This window comes from Fusarium solani (genome assembly GCF_023522795.1).
Source record: "Fusarium solani strain SB1 chromosome Unknown bctg00000000, whole genome shotgun sequence".
Taxonomy (NCBI): Eukaryota; Fungi; Ascomycota; class Sordariomycetes; order Hypocreales; family Nectriaceae; genus Fusarium; species Fusarium solani.
Genome location: NW_027072157.1, coordinates 1,622,705 through 1,639,250, shown reverse-complemented (window position 1 = coordinate 1,639,250; position 16,546 = coordinate 1,622,705). Strand labels below are relative to the sequence as shown.

The window sequence follows — 16,546 nt, the reverse complement described above, 5'->3', positions numbered from 1 at the left end:
CGTCAACTGGTTGACGTTGGTGCTGATGGTCACCTCATCGGTCGTGTCTGCTGCGGCGGTAGCGAGCGTCGTGGTCGTATCGAGGCGATCGTGGCTGTCGTCGTGATGGTGGGTAGGCAGAAGCACAAGTAGTGGATGTTGGTGTTGAGGTGTCGTCAGCGTGCGACTGGGGATTGCGTGGGTAGGTAGTGGAGTGAGACCGGCAACGGCAACGTGTAGGGATCTACCTCGTGCTATAAATGGAGGCGCCCTTGCGTCCGCGTCGACTTGAATTATCTAATCGTCCAACTACAAAAAAAGATGGAAAAGTAATGAAAGATTGGCTAGTTTCTTTGTAAATGGAAAACATTTAGGCTGTTGTCCAGAAAGAAGTGTTCGGTGGTTCAGCTGGTAGCTGTCGAGTCCCTCCCTCGGGGCCAAGGTGACACCGTCCCCTGCCTACAATGAATCCATGTGGCTGACCGTCGTGATTCTCTCTCAAGGGAGGACAAGGACGGGCTAATTGCATGAAAATGATTGGTTATTCATCGGTGGTTCATATCGTTGTTATTCATTTATTGCTATTAAAGTCGAACCAACACTTCACTTCTGCCCGCTGCTATCATTGTAGCTCTCAAATCACCACCATCACTCGCTCATACAATCCAAACACAATGGTTCTCAGCCATCCCGCGGCTGTACAATGCATCGATACACTCTAAATCTCACACTACTTCACAAACGGGTATAGGTATACATGTCGCCTAGCAGTCACCTTGTCCCCTGGGCCGTCAGGGGAACAAGTGCCTGCTCAAGCATACATGGACCAAGTACATAGGTATCCATATGTCCATCCATATGCGCAAAATCCAAATTAACCAAGTCAAACACACACATCCTGCAATGCTCCGTTCCAAACCAAACCCAAGAAACCCAGGAAATGCAAAAAGGGAATCTCCATCGCTCTCCCATTGTGATATAATCCTGATGCTAGGCTAGGCTGCCATCCATCATGTTGAGTTGGTCGTCGTGTCGTGATGTACGTAGATAGGTAGGTAAGGGGGTAGGTAATAGGTAGATGGTCGTAGGTAGTAGTCAATCGTGCTTGTCGTAATCAAAAAGGACACTCGGAAACACGCTCGCTCGAAAGGACACTCATGCATCGTTCATCCCTCATCCTGCAATCTTCTTCCACCACGGTGTTCGTGGTGTTGCCTCCACGAATCCCGAGTTGCGTCGGCTGTGGTGACGCTCGTCGCTCCCTTCTGAGCCCTGTAGCCGCCTGTCGCGGTACCGGTCTCGGTCCCTGTCGCGATCTCTATCTCTGTCGCCGCCCCTATCGCGATCTTCTCGCCTTGCCCGCCGTCGACGTTGGTCATCTGTGTCATCTGGCGTCCCGCCTCCGTACTTGGCTCGGTGACGGGCTCGGCGCGCTTCGCGTCGTGCTTGTTCATCGTCCACCGGCTCGGGCTCGGGCTCGGGTTCGGGCGCCGCCTCTTCAACAGGTGTTTCGGGTGGAGGAGGCGCATCCGTGTGATCCTTGACCCAGGACGAAGTTCCTGAATGTGGCCAGGCCGAACCCCGTCTTTCCTCACGACGTCGAGATCTCCGTTGTCCATACTCATCGGCTGACTGCTCGGCGTGCCTGTGGCTTCTTCGACGATACACTTCTTCTTCCTCAGCTACCTCGGCTGCCTCGGGTACCTCAGCAGCACGAGCCGCTCTTCTAGCTTCTCGTCGCCGGCGTCTTTCAGAGTCGTCTTCCGATGCGTAAACTTGGCGCTCACGTCGCCTCTCTCGTCTTGCGGCTCGTCGCATCTCTTCTTCTTCCTGCTCCGCAGCAGCGGCTGCAGCTGCAGCTTCTTGTTCTTTGCGTAGACGTCGACGTTCCGCCCTTCGAGCTTCCCGATCCTCTTCCATTCGCCGCTCTTCTTCGACTCGTCTTTCCTCCTCCTCACGCTGTTGACGAGCAGCTCGCCTCTCAGCCCGACGTGCCTCCCTCTCCTCATGTCTCCGTATTTCATCGTCGTCATCACGTCGACGGTGTCGCTCACGCCGTGCTTCATCCCGAACACGACGTACCTCTTCGTCCCCGCGCTCAGGGTCACCTGCAGCTTCGCGCTCAGCCCGTCTAGCCCTCCGAGCCGCCCGCCTAGCTTCGCGGTCAGCGTCAATCACCACAGCATCCCCATCCATCTTGGCACTGCGCAAGGCCTCATCGTCAGTTGTTGCGTAGGTACTACGGCGACGGAGGGGATCAGGACGCTCGGTTTTGGGTGTCATTAGGCCAGTGAACAGGCTGGAAAAGCCTGAGGGCTTCTTCGCGCTCGAAGCACCTCGCTGGAGAGGTGTGTCTGAAGGACCACCCGACTCGACCATGACCACGTCTTCTTCACGGGCGCGCTTGGATCGTCGGCGACGCTCACGCCTGTCTGCCTCGGCGTCGACCATGACGCCATCATCATCCTCTCGCGATCGTGACTTGTGCGACCTGCGACGTCTGGTGGATTCGTCCGCGACCTTGCTTGCCTCGTCGGGAGGTGGCGATGCAAGGCCACGGGCCCCTGTGGAGTGACGGCGATTGCTCATAACGCTGGGTCTCTTCTCGTACATGGTCGATGAGCGAGTGATTGGCGGCGTACTAAAGAGACCTGTTGTTCGGGACCGTGATGGAGTCTTCTCAACTTTGTCAGAGGATGACCCCTTCGAGGACGACTTCTCTTCACGTCTGGGCTTGCTCGACCTAGACTTGGACGATCTCTCCTTCTCTTCTCTTGGCATCGAGGTCCGCTTCCCCCACGATGTGCCTTCACGGTGGAGCTTAGGTCGTTCCCTTCGGGAATGCTTGATCTCGGGGGGAGGTGTAATCGGCGGATCAGGGACAGGCGGCGGCGGCGGTCCCTCGCCTCGCGTCTTCTTCCGACTCCTCCTAGGCTTCTTCGGCGTCATGTCAACCACTTCAATGACCTCGGGAGCCGCCGCCTCAGGTTCGGGTTCAGGTTCCTTTGGCTCTTCGTCGGCGGCTTCAGGGGCTTCCTCGGCTGCTTCATCGACTTCTCTAGCAGCCTCCTCAGCGACCTCTTCGACGGGCTCTTCTTCAGTGGCTTCCTCCGCAGCAGGGGCTTCTCCCACAGCTTCCACAACAGCTTCTTCTTCCGCGGGTTCTTCACCAGCCTCTCCCTCGGCAGCCTCAGCGGCTTCCTCGTCGGCTTCCTTCTCTTCGGCGTCCGAGTCTTCGTCTGAGTCCTCATCTTCATCCTCGTCTTCATCTTCGTCGTCTTCATCCGAGTCCTCCTCCCCCTTTGCTTCCGCTACCTCTTTCGTCGCCGGTTCTTCCGTCTCTGCTGGTGCTGCTTCTGCAGCTGCTTCTACAACCGCGTCTGCTTCCTCTTCCGCCTCCGCCTCTGATTCATCTTCCGATTCATCCCCAGCGGCTGCGCCAGCTTCTGCCTTCGATTCTGCTTCCGATTCGTCCTCAGTAGCTTCTCCAGCTTCAGCCTCAGCTTCTGGTTCAGCTACTGGTTCAGCTTCTGCTCCAGCTTCCGCTTCCTCTTCTTCCTCTTCCTCTTCCTCCTCTTGTTCTTCTTCTTCTTCCTCTTCCTCCTCAGACTCAGCGTCAGCGGCCTGGGCAGCAGCTTCTGCAGCAGCAGCAGCAGCCGCAGCCTCCTTTGCAGCTAGTTCTTCGGCTCTTTCAGCTGCTCTCTCTTCCAAGACCCTGAACCTCTCTGTATCCTTCCTACCCAGTCTACCCCTTCTGGCCTTCTTTGCATTCAGGGCCTCGAGCTCTGCTGCTTCGGCTTCAGCAACTGCAGTGGCTTCGGCCGAAGCGGCTTCCCTCGAAGCGGCTTCTTCTGCTGCAGCGGCCTCGGCGGCGGCAGCCTCTTCAGCTTCAGCAGCCTCCCTTGCTGCGGCCTCCTCAGCTTCAGCGGCAGCAGCCGCCTCGGCTTCGGCAGCAGCAGCAGCTTCCTCCGCACGCTTGGCTGCATTCGCAGTAAGGAGGTCAAATCTTTCGGTATCCTTGCGGCCAAGTCTACCCTTTTTCTCCTTTTTCCTTCTCAATTTTGCAAGCTCAGCCTCTTCTTCAGCGATTGCCGCAGCTTCTGCTTCCGCTTTAGCAGCGGCTTCGGCTGCTTCCGCAGCAGCTGCTGCCTCTGCCTCTGCGTCGGCTTCGGCTGCCTCTTCTGCAACATCTCCAGCTTCCCCAGCTGCCTCTTCATCCTCTTCAGCCGCCTCTTCGGCCGGTTCCTCATCCACCTCTCCCTCCTCCTCAGCTTCTTCAGCTTCGGCTTCAGCAGCAGCAGCGGCGGCGGCGGCAGCTTCCTCTGCACGCTTGGCTGCATTCGCAGTAAGGAGGTCAAATCTTTCGGTATCCTTGCGGCCAAGTCTACCCTTTTTCTCCTTTTTCCTTATCAATTTTGCAAGCTCAGCCTCTTCTTCAGCAATCGCCGCAGCTTCTGCCTCAGCTCTTGCAGCCGCTTCTTCAGCCTCAGCAGCTTCAGCTGCAGCCGCAGCCGCTTCATCTTCAGCTTCATCTTCCCCGGCCTCCTCGGCTGCTTCCTCGGCCGCTTCCTCAACCTCCTCCTCAGCCTCTTCGACATCCTCGCCTTCTTCTTCAGCTTCTTCAGCCGCCTCCTCTGGTTCCTCGATAGCTTCTCCAGCTTCAGCTTCGGCAACGGCAGCAGCAGCTTCGGCCTCCTTTGCAGCTTGTTCCTCCGCGCGCTTGGCGATATTTTCAGTCAGGAGGTCAAACCGTTCAGTGTCCTTACGGCCTAGTCTGCCCTTCTTTTCCTTTTTCCTTGTCAGCTTTGCGAGCTCGGCTTCTTCCTCTTCAGCGATGGCCGCAGCTTCTGCTTCTGCAGCCTCCCTGGCAGCTTGTTCCTCAGCTTCCTTTGCATCTGCTTCAGCTGCTTCGACGTCCTCCTCGGCTTCCTCCTCTTCAACTTCCTCAGCAGCTTCCTCAGGGGCTTCCTCAGGAGCTTCCTCGGCGGCGTCTTCGGCCACCTCTTCGGCAGCTTCCTCGGCGTCCTCCTCAGCTTCAGCCTCAGCTTCAGCCTCAGCCTCAGCCTCAGCAGCAGCAGCAGCAGCAGCTTCCTCAGCCTCCTTTGCGGCTTGTTCTTCAGCGCGGATAGCGGCGTTTTCGGCCAGGATGGCGAATCTTTCAGTATCCTTACGGCCCAGCTTGCCCTTTTTCACCTTCTTCTTAGTTAAAGCTGCGAGCTCGGCTTCTTCTTCAGCGATTGCGGCAGCCTTTGCTTCAGCCTCCGCAGCGGCAGCAGCAGCGGCTTCCGCTTCCTCAGCCTCTTTCGCAGCGGCTTCTTCAGCTTCGGCGGCGGCGGCTGCAGCTTCTTCAGCTTCCATAGCTGCAGCTTCCTCGGCCTCCTTTGCAGCTTGCTCTTCGGCGCGCGCAGTGGCGTTTTCAGTCAAGATGTTGAACCTTTCTGTATCCTTGCGACCTAGCTTGCCCTTTTTCGCCTTCTTCTTAGTTAAAGCTGCGAGCTCGGCTTCTTCTTCAGCGATTGCGGCAGCCTTTGCTTCAGCCTCCGCAGCGGCAGCAGCTTCTGCTTCGGCAGCGGCAGCAGCAGCTTCGGCATCTTCTTCTTCGGGCTCGGGCTCGGGCTCGGGCTCAGCAGCATCGTCGTCGGCTTCTGGTTCCGCCTCTTCCTCGGCCACTCCCTCAGGATCAGCATCTTCCCCAGCATCTTCCTCTTCCCCTTCTTCAGCATCCACAAACTCATCGTCATCGTCTTCTTCTTCTGCTGCTGGGGCTGCTTCTTCCGCTGCGGCAGCTTCAGCTTCAGCGGCAGCAGCAGCTTCTTCTGCCTCCTTCGCTGCTTGAGCTTCAGCTCGCTTTTCTGCATTATCGGTTAAGAGGTTAAAGCGTTCGGTATCCTTGCGGCCCAACTTTCCCTTCTTGGCCTTTTTCTTTACTAATGCAGCAAGCTCTGCTTCCTCTTCCGCGATGAGGGCATTCGCTTCAGCTTCAGCAGCCTCTCTTGCGGCAGCCTTCTCTGCAGCTGCGGCTGCGGCCTCCTCTGCGGCCGGGTCCTCTACCTCTTCAGCTGGGGCATCTGCAGGCTCGGCTTCAGCCTCCTCATCCGGTATCTCTTCGGGCTCAGGCTCAGCTTCGGGGGCTTCTTCGGCGTCATCAGGGGCTGGCTCCTCAGCGTCACCGGCAGCGGCAGCTTCCTCGGCCTCCCTAGCAGCCTGCTCTTCAGCACGCTTTGCTGCATTCTCGGTCAAGTGCTTGAAGCGTTCTGTGTCTTTTCTGCCAAGCTTGCCTCGCCTTTCCCATTTTGCTGACAGGTTTGCGAGTTCTTCGTCTTCCGCGGCAGCAATTGCAGCAGCTTCAGCAGCCGCAGCCGCAGCCTCTTCGGCTTCTCTGGCTGCTTGCTCTTCAGCTTCTCTAGCTGCTGCCTCTTCAGCCTCCTTTGCAGCTTGCTCTTCGGCACGCTTCGTGATATTCTCGGTAAGGACGTTATACCTCTCCGTATCTTTCCTCCCTAATTTGCCTTTCCGAGCTTTCTTTGCCTCTAGTTTCGCAAGCTCATCTTCTTCTTCAGCAGCAATTACAGCAGCTTCGGCTTCGGCAGCTTCTCTTGCAGCAGCTTCTTCGGCGGCAGCAGCTTCTTCGGCGGCGGCGGCGGCAGCTTCCTCGGCAGCAGTTTCATCAGCAACCTCATCGGCAGCTTCTTCTGTAGGAGCCTCCCCCTCAGCAGCCTCTTCTTCACCGGCCTCTTCTTCAACAGGCTCGTCTTCAGCAGGGGCTTCCTCTTCAGCAGCTTCAGCGGCAGCAGCCTCCTCTGCTTCTCTGGCAGCTTGCTCTTCGGCACGCTTGGCGATATTCTCAGTGAGAAGAGCATGCCTTTCAGTATCTTTCTTCCCTAGTTTTCCCTTCCGAGCTTTCTTTGCCTCCAGTTTCGCAAGTTCGTCTTCTTCAGCAGCAGCAATGGCAGCAGCTTCAGCCTCAGCGGCTTCTCTCGCGGCAGCTTCTTCGGCGGCGGCAGCTTCGGCAGCGGCAGCTTCAGCAGCAGCGGTTTCTTCGGCCTCCTTAGCTGCTTGCTCCTCGGCTTCTCGGGCTGCTTGCTCTTCGGCGCGCTTGGCGATGTTGTCGGTGAGGAGGACAAAGCGTTCAGTATCCTTCCTCCCTAGTTTCCCTTTTCGAGCCTTCTTCGCCTCGAGCGCCGCAAGCTCTGCTTCCTCTTCGGCAGCAATAGCAGCAGCCTCGGCCTCAGCGGCTTCTTTAGCAGCTTGCTCCTCAGCTTGTTTTGCCGCCTCTTCGGTTTCGTCGACATCTGGGATTGGTTCTTCAGGGGATTCTTCTGTCGGCTCTTCAGGGGTGTCCTCTACTGGCTCTTCCGTCTCCAGAGCTGGTTCTTCAGCTTCCTCAGCCTCCTCAGCTGGAGCGTCTTCTTCCTCCGGAGCAGCTTCCTCGGCCGCTGGGTCCCCGGCAGCGGTTTCAGCTTCACGAGCTGCTTGTTCCTCCGCTCGTTTTGCAGCATTCTCGGTTAGAACAGCGAAGCGTTCAGTATCCTTTCGCCCTAGCTTACCCTTCCTAGCCTTCTTAGCTGAAAGGGTAGCTAATTCTTCTTCCTCAGCGGCGATTGCAGCTTCTTCAGCTTCTCTGGCTGCTTGCGCTTCGGCTTCTCTGGCTGCTTCCTCTTCAGCTGCAGCAGCTGCTGCGGCTTCGGCCTCCGCAGCGGCAGCTTCTTCAGCTTCTTTGGCAGCTTGCTCTTCAGCGGCCTTGGCCTCCCTAGCAGCCTTGTTCTCTGTGAGCAGTGTAAAGCGTGCTGTGTCCTTTTTCCCAAGTTTGCCTTTCCTCTCCCTTTTGGCTTCCAGTGAAGCCAACTCCTCTTCTTCCTGTGCAATCACGGCAGCTTCTTCGGCCTCGGCAGCCTCTTTTGCAGCAGCTTCGGCGGCGGCAGCAGCCTCTGCCTCGGCAGCTTCAGCGGCAGCGGCTTCGGCAGCTGCAGCGGCTTCGGCAGCCTCTGCTTCTGCAGCTTCTTCGGCCGCTTGCTTCTCGGCCGCCTCTTCGGCTCGTTTGGCAGCGTTTTCAGTAAGGGTCCTGAAACGCTCGGTATCCTTTTTGCCCAGCTTGCCTTTCCTGGCCTTCTTTGCCTCCAGGTCTGCTAGCTCTTGCTCTTCTGCCGCAATCGCAGCAGCGGCTTCGGCTTCGGCAGCTTCGAGAGCTGCAGCCTCCTCAGCAGCGGCAGCATCTTCTGGCTCAGCATCTTCTGGGGCAGGGGCTTCGTCTGGTTCCGGCTCTGCAGCCTCCTCTTCCTCTGGCTCTTCCTCTGGCTCTGGCTCTGGAGGCTCTTCTGGGAGTGGCTCCGCAGCTTCTTCCGCCTCATCGACCTCGGCGGCAGCTACAGCTTCTTCTGCTTCCCTGGCAGCTTGATCTTCAGCTGCCTTTTCAGCCCTTTGATTCGCGTTCTCGGTAAGAAGATTGAATCGTTCGGTATCCTTTTTCCCTAGCTTCCCCTTCTTAGCTTTCTTTGCGGCTAAAGCAGCTAGCTCGGCTTCTTCTTGAGCAATTTCCTCTGCTTCAGCTTCTGCAGCCTCTGCGGCGGCGGCCTCTTCTGCAGCGGCAGCTTCTGCAGCAGCAGCCTCGGCCGCGGCAGCCTCTTCAGCTTCGGCGAGCGCTGCAGCCTCTTCTGCAGCCTTCTCTGCCCGTTGAGCAGCATTTTCAGTAAGGATATTGAATCTTTCAGTATCCTTCTTTGTAAGCTTGCCCTTCCTTTCCTTCTTAGCTGTCAGGGCAGCAAGCTCTGCTTCCTCTGCAGCAATCGCAGCAGCTTCAGCTTCAGCGGCTTCTTGAGCAGCGGCTTCTTCTGCAGCGGCAGCTTCAGCGGCAGCAGCTTCTTCGGCCTCTTTAGCTGCTTGCTCCTCAGCTTCTCGGGCCGCTTGCTCTTCAGCCTCTGCAGCGGCTTGTGCAGCGGCTTGTGCAGCGGCTTCTTCCTCCGCCGCCTTTTCCGCCCGTTTGGCCGCCTTTTCAGTGAGAGCGTTGAACCGGTCTGTATCCTTCTTGCCAAGTTTGCCCCTCCTATCTTTCTTAGCTATCAAGGCAGCCAACTCAGCTTCCTCCTCTGCTGCCTCTGCTGCCTCCCGAGCTGCAGCCTCCGCTGCTTCAGCTGCTTCCTGAGCAGCGGCTTCATCAGCTTCAGCAGCAGCAGTGTCGTCGGGCTCCTCGACTGGGGGTTCCTCGGCAGGCGGCTCTTCGGCGGGAGGTTCTTCGGGTGCCTCTTCGGGGGGTGGTTCTTCGGCTTCGGGCTCAGCTGCTGCACCATCGTCGGCTTCCTGAGCAGCTTGTGCTTCGGCAGCTTCCTGGGCTCGTTTTTCCGCATTCTCGGTCAAGACAGTAAATCGTTCGGTATCCTTCTTGCCCAGTTTGCCTTTCTTAGCCTTCTTAGCAGCCAATGCAGCCAATTCAGCTTCTTCTTCAGCAATAACAGCCGCCTCAGCTTCACGGGCAGCCACTGCTTCAGCCTCTGCTGCCTCTGCTGCCTCCGCTGCAGCTGCCTCTTCTGCCTCCTGTGCTGCTTGCTCCTCGGCAGCGGCGGCAGCGGCAGCCTCCTCGGCTTCTCTGGCAGCTTGTCGTTGTGCAGCGTTCTCTGTGAGAATGTTGAACCTCTCCGTATCCTTCTTAGTGAGTTTACCCTTCTTTGCCTTCTTAGCAGCAAGCGCTGCGAGCTCTGCCTCCTCCTCTGCAATAGCAGCAGCCTCAGCCTCTTTCGCAGCGGCAGCTTCGGCTTCTGCTGCAGCGGCAGCTGCTTCTTCTGCCTCCTTTGCTGCTTGCTCCTCAGCGGCAGCAGCGGCGGCAGCCTCCTCAGCTTCCTTAGCAGCTTGTCGTTGTGCAGCATTCTCTGTGAGAATATTGAACCTCTCGGTATCCTTCTTGGTGAGTTTGCCCTTCTTAGCCTTCTTTGCAGTAAGGGCAGCAAGCTCTGCCTCTTCTTCTGCGATTGCTGCCGCCTCTGCCTCCCTTGCTGCTGCGGCTTCAGCATCTGCAGCTTCCTGTGCAGCCGTATCTTCGGCCTCGGGAGCTTCTCCGGATGCTTCCTCGGGGGCTTCCTCGAATGCTTCCTCGGGAGCTTCTTCAGGGGCTTCTTCGACTGGTTCCTCGGGGGGTTCCTCAGCAGCCGCCTCCGCCGCAGCAGCTTGCTCTGCGGCAGCCTCTTCTGCCTCCTTTGCTGCTTGTTCAGCGCGTTCGAGAGCCCGCTGTGTAAGGTAATTGAAACGCTCGGTGTCTTTCTTTGTCAGCTTGCCATTGCGCTTGACTTTCTTCGTGGTCAAATCGGCAAGTTCCTGCTCCTCTGCTGCGATGGCGGCAGCCTCGGCTTCCTTAGCAGCAGCCTCTTCGGCTTCCCGGGCGGCTTGCTCCTCAGCCTCACGAGCTGCGGCCTCTTCAGCTTCCTTGGCTGCCTGGGCTTCTGCTTCTTGCGCGGCAGCCTCCTCAGCTTCTTTGGCAGCTTTGGCCTGAGCACGTTTGACGGAATTGCCAACCAAGGTGGTGAACCGGACAGTGTCGCTCTTGCTCAGCTTTCCCTTCTTCGCCTTCTTGGCTTTGAGAGCGTCCAGTTCCTCCTCTTCCTTGGCAGCTTCTTCCGCCTCGGCCTCTGCTGCTGCTTGTGCGGCAGCTTCTGCCTGTGCTGCTTCTTGCGCTGCGGCTTCTACCTCTGCCGCTGCTTGAGCGGCTGCTTCTGCCTCTGCTTCTGCCTCTGCTGCCGCTGCTGCCTCTGCCGCGGCGGCAGCTTCGGCGGCGGCAGCTTCGGCGACAGCAGCTTCTTCGGCCTCTGCCGCAGCCTGCTCCTCAGCTTTAGCGGCAGCTTGCTCATCTGCTCGCTTGGCGGCGTTTTCCCAAAGGGCATTAAGCCGTTCTTGTTCCCTTTTAAGGAGCTTTCCTCCTCGCTTCTCCTTCTTAACCATGAGCATTTCCATTTCCTCCTCTTCCTTGGCGATCTCGGCGGCAGCAGCAGCGGCAGCCTCTGCTTCTGCAGCTGCTTGAGCAGCCGCTTCGGCCTCCGCTGCTTCTTGGGCGGCTGCTTCCTCTGCTGCTGCTGCGGCCGCAGCCTCAGCTTCCTGAGCTGCTTGTTCCTCAGCCTCACGGGCTGCTTGAGCTTCAGCTCTCCTGGCGACATTCCCTTCGAGTAGCGTAAGTCGTTCCTGTTCCTTCTTGAGCAGCTTGCCTCGCTTCTTCTTTTTCGAAAGTAGGGTTGCAATTTCTTGTTCGTCACGAGCTGCGTCTGCTGCTTCTACTTCTCGTAGAGCGACAGCCTCGGCCTCGGCTGCTGCTGCTGCCGCTGCTGCTTCTTCCGCGGCGGCTGCCTCTGCTGCAGCGGCTGCTTCTGCTGCAGCGGCTGCTTCTGCTTCCTTCGCAGCTTGTTCTTCGGCTTCGCGTGTTGCTTTAGCTACGGCTCTGTTGGCAGCGTTCGCTTCCAGGACGACCAAGCGTTCTCGGTCGGCCTTGAGAAGTCGCCCTCCCCTCTTCGCCTTCTTCTCCAGGAGAGCAGCAATCTCCTCCTCCTCGAGAGCCGCCTCAATCTCTTCGGGGTTTTGCTGTGGTACTTCGGGTTCTCCTGCTTGGTCCTCGTGTTCAGTAAACTTCATAGAGGGGGGCGTTGGCGCTGGAGGAGGTAGGTCAGTCAAGGCGCCCATCCGATGTTCAGACTTCTTCGTTTTGGATGATCTCCAATCCCAGTCGTCGTGTTTCTGGTTGATGACCTTGCTTCCCTTGCCTCTCTCCACATCGTCATATTGGACAATCTCACCGTTAGGTTCATCTAGATAATCATGTGGGTTAGGCTTCTTTACGAGTGACCCCCAGAAACCATCATCAGGGTCCTCGGCGGCGGGTGTCCTAAAAGCAAAGGGATCGACAGTTGGGGCCTTCTTTTTCCTGCCGAAACCCCAGGATTCGAGGAAGCCGCCTTCACTCTCCACGGCCTCGACCGGGTCCGGAACCGGGGGTGGAATATCGTCACCGAGCTGGATTAGATCACCGGCCTTCTTCTTTAACTTCTTACCTGTCCCCCATAAGTCCCAGCCATCGTCCGCTGTCTTGACCGGCTCAGCTGCACACCATTAGTCACCGTAAAGCGCGCACATCCAATTGAACTCATTTGCTTACCCTTCTTTGTCAAACCCCAGCTTGACCAACCATCCACAGCCGATTTCTCCTCCACGGGTTTCGACTTCCCTGAGCCGAACGTTGCCCAAAAGTCATCCCCTTCATTCTTGTCCTCGAACGAAGGGGGGTCTGGCGCTGGCGCCGGCACTCCACCAGGCTTCTTACTTGACCAACCACCACCCCATAAATCATCTTGGAGATCTGGTGGTGGTTCGGGGTGTGACGATCCAGCGTCTTCGAGTATGCCCTTCTTTTTTGCCCGGTCCTTTTTGGATATTCCCCACGTATCCCAGATGTCCTTCTTCTCGGGGGCAGCAGATTCAGAGGCCATATGAACCTCTTCCAGGCCATTGCCCTTTTTCTTGGAGCCGCTCCAGCCCCAACCATCACCGGACTTGACCTCTTCTTCAGGTTCCGCACCCCAAAGGGGACTCTTTTTCTTCTCCTTTTTGGCGCCAAATCCCCAAGGATCCTCCTTTTCTTGCTTACCACCCTCGGGGGGCCCTTCCAGGCCTTTCGATTTACCCCAGGGGTTTTCGTCGTCCTTGCCATCGCCCGCGATATCATTTCCTCCTCCTCCTCCAGACCAGTCCCAACCCGTCCCCCCGTCCCCCCGTCCCCCCCGTCCCCCCCGTGTTCCATTTCGTTCCCCATTGATCAAACCCCTTCCCTTCTGGAGGCTTCAAGCCTAGGTCCAGTTTGTCGTCCCCCAATTTGATATCCTGGAATGAATCGGTACCGAAATCGTTCGTCGAGATGGCAGGCAGCCCGTTGTTCCCATCACCATCACCACCGCCGGCACCACCTGCAGCATCGCCGCCGTTGGCTCCGCCATCACCTCCACCATTGTCATCTTGCTGACCATTGCCGGCCGGTGGCGCGGAAGGCGGGGGCGGTGGAGGGGCTTGCGCTGCTTTGCCCTTCTTCTTCTTGGCCGTTTGGTAGAAGCCTTCTTGAGAATTGAAGTCGATGAGGAGATCGGATGCGGGGTCGTTCAGAATGTTGTCTTGGGGTCGACGGGGTTCTCGTGGAGCGTCAGAGGGAGGGAGAGGGAAGGCATCGAGCCATTTTGGGATACGTCTGCGAGCGAATTTATCGGCGCGATTGGCATCCATGGTGCTTTCGGTGGCAACGGATGAGTCGCAGGTCTTAGGTATTCGTCGAGACCATCGTGGGGAGCAACTTGGGATCGTTAGAGGTCTCGCGACGGACTCGGTTCGATGTGATGACGTAGAAAGGTCCTAGGATGACATGAGGTTAGATGAGACAGACTTTCAGGAGGTTACAGTTCCGGAGCAGATAGCTCTGCCAGGAATGTGTGGCGCCGGTTCCCCTCATGCTTCGGGCCGTCGATCAAGGGACCGGCCGTTATGCGCCACCCATAAGGCTCTTTAAGCTTTCTCCGTGCGAAATGATTCCAAGTGACAGCAGTAATGTGAACTGGAACCGACATAGGTAAAGGCGCCCTTACCTGTTTACAAGACCTCTCGATGAGCCAAGCGCGGGCAATGAGACTCAAGCGCAGACGCAAGGAGGTCTCATCCCACGCATTCGGCGAAGGCCGGGTCGTTGGCCAGCCATCTCTGCTTCCTATCCAGGTTTCTGTGAACGCCAAAACATCGGCCGCGGCCATTGTGAGGGATGGAGCTCGTGCGAAGACGGAGCGACGTCACAAACATGGAAGCTGCGCGTTGGAGTGTGCGAATGGGAGGCGGAGAGGTATCGAATAGAGAGCCAGCACACAAGAGCAATATGGTGCTGGAGCTGAGGTTCGATGCCAAAGATGTCGTCGCCGGCGGTAGAAGATTTTCGTGTAAGTCGCGGAGGAAACGTTTGGGGCGACTAAATTCGGTGCGAGGGAGACAAGGTCGTCGATTGTTTGGGTATATCGAATGCGACGTCGTGCAGAGAAGGGGTATCGTGGTGTGAATTTACCCGGAGTTGTCGAAGAATGGTCGACGCGGTGCAGCGAAATGACACCTCGGGAAAAGTAGTGCGATGGGTCGGATTCAAAGGAGCGTTGTCAAAAAGATAGCTCCCAGGGTAATTATCAATATCCTGGGCGACAGACGACTACACTTAACGCAGCCGCCGTCGCTTTTACCAACCCCCCAGTCGTCGGATCGCCTTGTCTCGACTATCGGTAACGGACGGGGTCGATTCCCTGCTTGCTGGGTAAGCTTCAACTCATAAGACCTCTGGCCACGCTGGGCAGGGTCAGTTCTCCCGGGGTGATATCTCTCAAAAAACGCAATGCGAAAAATGAGAGAAGGGGAGGGGATTCAAAGGGAGTGAGTGAGTGAGTTGCAGTGTAAGGGCAGGTTGTGGTACCTTTGGGCAAGGCCGAAAAAATGACCCAAGACAAGCGGTAGTGCCGCGGGCCAATGACGCCGGCGTTGCTTGTTTGGATCGTCGGGCAGGCGAATGCTCAGATGTTGTACTTTGGGGGTATGTCCAGCGCAATGCAACAAGGGGACTGGCTGGTAAGTGGCAGAATCGACAGGGCGGCGCCCCATTAACAAGCGTCAAGCGTCAAGCGAAAAGGCGGGCAGCGTGGGCGTGGGCGAGCAAGGGGAAGGGAAGGGATCCTTTTGCGCAGCCAAGGCCTCTTCTGTTGTCCCTAGGACTAGATTTGTTGCGACGTCCGTCTTGCGCGCAGTGGCTCTGCTTGTCAAGCTGGGCCTTGCTGGGTTAACTGCTGGCTGGCTCCGTGTTCTAGTCCGTAATAAACACGCCGCCACCGGGAAGAAACGTGGAAGACCCTAGTCAGTCTAGAAGGACAAGGTGAGATGAGATTGAGATAAGGTGAGGTGCAGTAGAATGACTGAAGTCTAGAAGTCGTCGATGGGAGGTGGATAGGAAAAGTGTGAAGGCGGTTTGAGCCCCTTTCCTTTCGTTGGCTCTTTCCTCCTTCCAGTTGTCTTTCCTCAGCATGTGGCAACACCCATCACCTCAGGCAGGAGGAGAGAGAAATGAGATGGGCAGCTTTTTCGGAGAAGGGCGAATAGAGGACGGCAGTAGGTCCCATCCATACAGATTCAGCGGATTGGACGTCGTTTGAGGTACCTTGCTCTATACCCGGGACTATATGGGCCGACAAGTACATCAATAACGATGATGCAGTGTTGGATAGGGGATCGGAAATCTGGGGATAGTAAGAGTCATTCCTCGAGTCCACAGAAGCCATGGAATCCATGGAGGTCATGGATCCTTGGTTTCCCGTCGTCAACGGACATTGGCCGCATCCTCGCAAGCCGGCAACCATTATCACCAGACCCATGATATTCGAAAACGCCCTCCGTACAGGGCTCTACACACCCACTCGCTTTAACCATACATAACGTCGTGTACCACCATTAAGAGAAAATCTTTTCGGGTCTGGGCGTCGTCCACAGTCACTTCCTCCTCGGCCCCGAGCACAGGCGACGTCAAGCCGTGCAGTCGAAAAAATCACGATGCACTTTCTGTCGCCGCTGCAACACCACCACCACACACACACACACACACACACACACACACCTCTCCCTCATGTATGAATGCACGATCCACTCGATTCAGGCCAGCCAACCAAAGCAAGGCCCGTTGATACCTCTGCAGGCCTGCAGGGTCAGGCCGCAGAGCAAACGCGTGGTTGGACCAGATTCCCCTTGATGGACGTGTTCATTGCCTCTGATGGGGCCCAATAACGCGTTGAGCCCATCTCTTTCCCAGCCCCCCAAATCTCACATGTGCATTCCACTAATTAGAGGAGGGGAATCGAGAAAGGGTCCCGTCCGCAAGGTGCCTAAAACAACAGCCCGCCTAGCCTTGAGCGCCCAACAAGCTTCCCGCGACTGGGGTGTCCCCTCGATCTTGGATACCTAGCAACCTGGCTGGCAACGTCTGAAGGCTGCACGTCGAGACCAGGCAGGGAGGTACCCCAAGGGCAATATCGACTCATAGGGCGGACGGGATGTGGTGCATTTGCTCTCTTTCTCTCCGCCTTCTGCGGGCATGAATAACTCTGTCAAATCCGCCTTGGATCGACAAGGAAATGCTACGCATTAGGTTCCGCGACTTGATCCAGACAACCCAAGGGTCCCCTGGGCCCCTCGTTCGATCTCGGTGACATCACGCGGGGCCCAGGCGGTCATTCGGGGGGCCACGAGGTCCAAGATTGCTTTGCCCTAAACTGACCGGAATTCATGGCAAAGCAGGAGCCGACTAATTCGGAACTTTGATGGCAGGAAAAAGGAATTATTTCAACATTTTGCAGGCATTCGATACATAGTATCAGGCTTGGCTCTGTCTCATATTCTTTGATATAGCGAGTGGAAAATGTCAACGGATATCGAATATCGACATTTTGCTACGAAACAAAGCTGTGGCTTTTTGTTCGCCTCGAAGTCTCGGTTAAAGAGGGGTAAGGTCTTTGCACGCACAACTTGTCTTGCTTGCATACCT

The 16,546-nt window shown here is 57.0% G+C and overlaps 1 protein-coding gene across 1 annotated transcript; it reads right to left on the bottom strand.

The window, feature by feature from the left end:
* Positions 1-1,152: 1,152 nt before the first annotated feature.
* On the bottom strand, positions 1,153-13,218 carry MRS44_000515 (uncharacterized protein; the record flags this gene model as incomplete). Its single annotated transcript, XM_065624081.1, has 4 exons — positions 1,153-4,313; positions 4,368-12,047; positions 12,104-12,679; positions 12,843-13,218. The coding sequence occupies 4 exons, from the start codon at positions 13,216-13,218 to the stop codon at positions 1,153-1,155; spliced, it is 11,793 nt and encodes a 3,930-aa protein (XP_065479801.1).
* Positions 13,219-16,546: the final 3,328 nt, after the last annotated feature.